The sequence below is a fragment of the Convolutriloba macropyga genome, unplaced genomic scaffold (genome assembly GCF_964194025.1).
Source record: "Convolutriloba macropyga unplaced genomic scaffold, txConMacr16.3 SCAFFOLD_6516, whole genome shotgun sequence".
Lineage (NCBI taxonomy): Eukaryota > Metazoa > Xenacoelomorpha > Acoela > Convolutidae > Convolutriloba > Convolutriloba macropyga.
In genome coordinates, this window is record NW_027449768.1 from 1 (window position 1) to 2500 (window position 2500).

The following is a 2500-nucleotide window of genomic DNA, read 5'->3' on the forward strand; positions in this document are numbered from 1 at the left end:
AGAGCTGTTCGTGAAATACTGTCAATAAATAGAAGGTTTATGCTCGGTTTCGTAGACATGGCAGCTTTGTTTGTTTCTGAAGCTCTCGTGTCGTTTTTGACCAATGTTTTTTGAAACGAGAGCATTTGATGGGCAAAATCATTCACATCGAAACTGTAGCCACCAAATTTATATGGAAAATAATTTTCCCCAGAGCAAGCCGCATCTCACAAACACAAAATCTTCGATAGTTGATATTTCCACAAGAAGTTTTTCCAGTTTATCTGGAGACAAACAATATTTGGAAAAAAAACAATCAATCGATCAATCAAGTTAGTTACTTTCATCAATGTATTTGCATGATCCACATTTTTGAAGGTGAACCCATTATCTAAACATTCTTCTCTTGCATCCCTACATTTTGTGATCCTTCGTTTCACCGCAAAACAGTTTTACATTTCCATAGTCTAAGATAATAAAAAAGGTACGCTTCATTTTGAATGTAACAACTATATAAAGAGTAAAATCGGAGTCAAAAGTAAAAAGTCAATTAGAAGGGGTTAAAATTTCGGGCCGTCCGCGCTGAAAAACGCTGAAAATATTATTTAAGATTGGCGCTGAATGCGTTGAATTTATGTCAGATCTGCCCAGCGCGTTGAAATGAATTCATCGCCGTTTTATGCGTTGTTGTTACATAATTTCAATTGTGTGTGGCATAGGTGAGGTGAGATAGGCGAGTGGATAGGTGAGTGGAGGTAGGTGGGAGTATTTGGGGGCGGGGTGCAGTTAGGTAGGTAGGGTGGGTTGTTAGGTGGGGATCGTAGTTTAGATAAGTAGTGCCTTCCACCCCCAATTCTCCCAACTACCTCACCTCACCTATGCCACACACGCTTGAAATTATGTAACATCAACGCATAAAACGGCGATGAACTCATTTCAACGCGCTTGGCAGATCTGACATAAATGCAACGCATTCACCGCCCTTCTTAAATAATAATTTCAGCGTTTCTTAACGCGGAAGCGTCGCCCGGGATTTTAACTCCTGTTAATTGAACGTTTTTACTTTTCACTTTGATATTATTCTTTATATATTTGGTACATTCAAAAAAAAATTTATCTTTATTATTATCTTAGACTATGGGTATGTAAAACTGTTTTGCGGTAAAACGAAGGATCACAAAATGTAGAGATTCAAGATAAGGATGACTAAAACAGTAGCTTAGTTTGTAATGCATAGTTATAAGGATCTGACGGTAATACTCAAGGTGAAGGGGTCATTTTGAAATTTTTTTATCTTATGATAAAAAAAATCTCAAAATGACTACTTCACGGTGAGTATTACCAGGCAGTTCCTTATTACTATACATTACAAACTAAGCTACTGTTTAAGTCCTATGTTCAAAAACAGGAATCAGTGTTCTAAAACAGAAGTCAAAATTTGAAAACAAAAGTCAAAAGTTCAAGTCATGAATAAACTTGTGTCAGCTAGAAAAACCTGTAGAGTCTCAATACTCCTCTTCAAATCTTAAAAAGACTCACACCTTCACAATAATAGCTTTAAACTACGTTTGAGAGGAATTAAAATAATTTTAATTCTTTGACACTAATCTTCTAGTATATCAGTAGTTCATCATATCTCAGTACTAGATCATCCAATCAATGCTTCACAATACATCACAATATGTCTTGAATGAGTCTGCAGTTCACATTATTGATCAGATTTTTTTTCACTTTTGCTCTGAACGCGCTTTAGTTGATTTTTTTGTTTCAATTTGGAAAATTCTCATCAGTTATTAGAAGAATTTGAAAAGCAAAATTGAGATTCGTTGGTTTCCCCGGACCGAACTCTAAGCCTAAACTCTAACCCCGGACCGAACTCTAAGCCTAAATACAAGTCTTATTTCATTTTTCGGTCCTGGTAAAGTCTAATTACAAGACTTACTGCTCTGGTAAACCGTGGCCGAGAATTGGATAACACTTGCAATTGGATTTCTAAGTCAAACTGAAACTTTCAAAAAAAAATTCGAATGACTTTTTTGCAAAAAATTATTTAAAGTTAGCGTTTTCGGGATTAGTTTTGGCCATTTTCCCGGGGTCTTGAAAACTGTTTCCAAAATGATACCCGCTTTGTGTCTTTAGAAATTCCAAACTTGAGATAAGCTTTTGGTAGGATGGCTTAAAATTGAAAAATATAAAAGTTTCTTATTAACAAAATGAGATTGTTACAAGTATAATATCAAAGATTTTTTCAGTATATGCCACTAGAACAAAAATATTCTCACTTACGACTATCTCATGCCCGTATTTTTCGGGCATCAGATAGTCGTAAGTAGTGCTGCGAATCAATTTAACGGGTGAATGCACAAAATATAGGACCCTTTTCTAGACAGTGTCAATGTTTATTTAGCGCTAGGGGTAAAATTTTCCCTCGAATAAAAAATTGTGCTTCACTGATCTACCAGCACACCCAGTGCATTGTTTGTTCATAGTTTGTTTGTCTTGTCTTGATAGAAAAAGCTAT

The 2500-nt window shown here is 35.6% G+C and overlaps 1 protein-coding gene across 1 annotated transcript in view; it reads right to left on the reverse strand.

Annotated features, from left to right (window-relative positions):
- Nucleotides 1-6: 6 nt before the first annotated feature.
- Nucleotides 7-2500, reverse strand: part of LOC142355316 (uncharacterized) — a gene marked incomplete at its 5' end in the record, with an annotated part of 7345 nt that continues 4851 nt past the window's right edge. Inside the window, one exon of the mRNA XM_075407519.1 lies at nt 7-263. Coding sequence (XP_075263634.1) covers nt 169-263 — 95 coding nt within the window. The remainder of the gene's footprint in view (nt 264-2500) is intronic.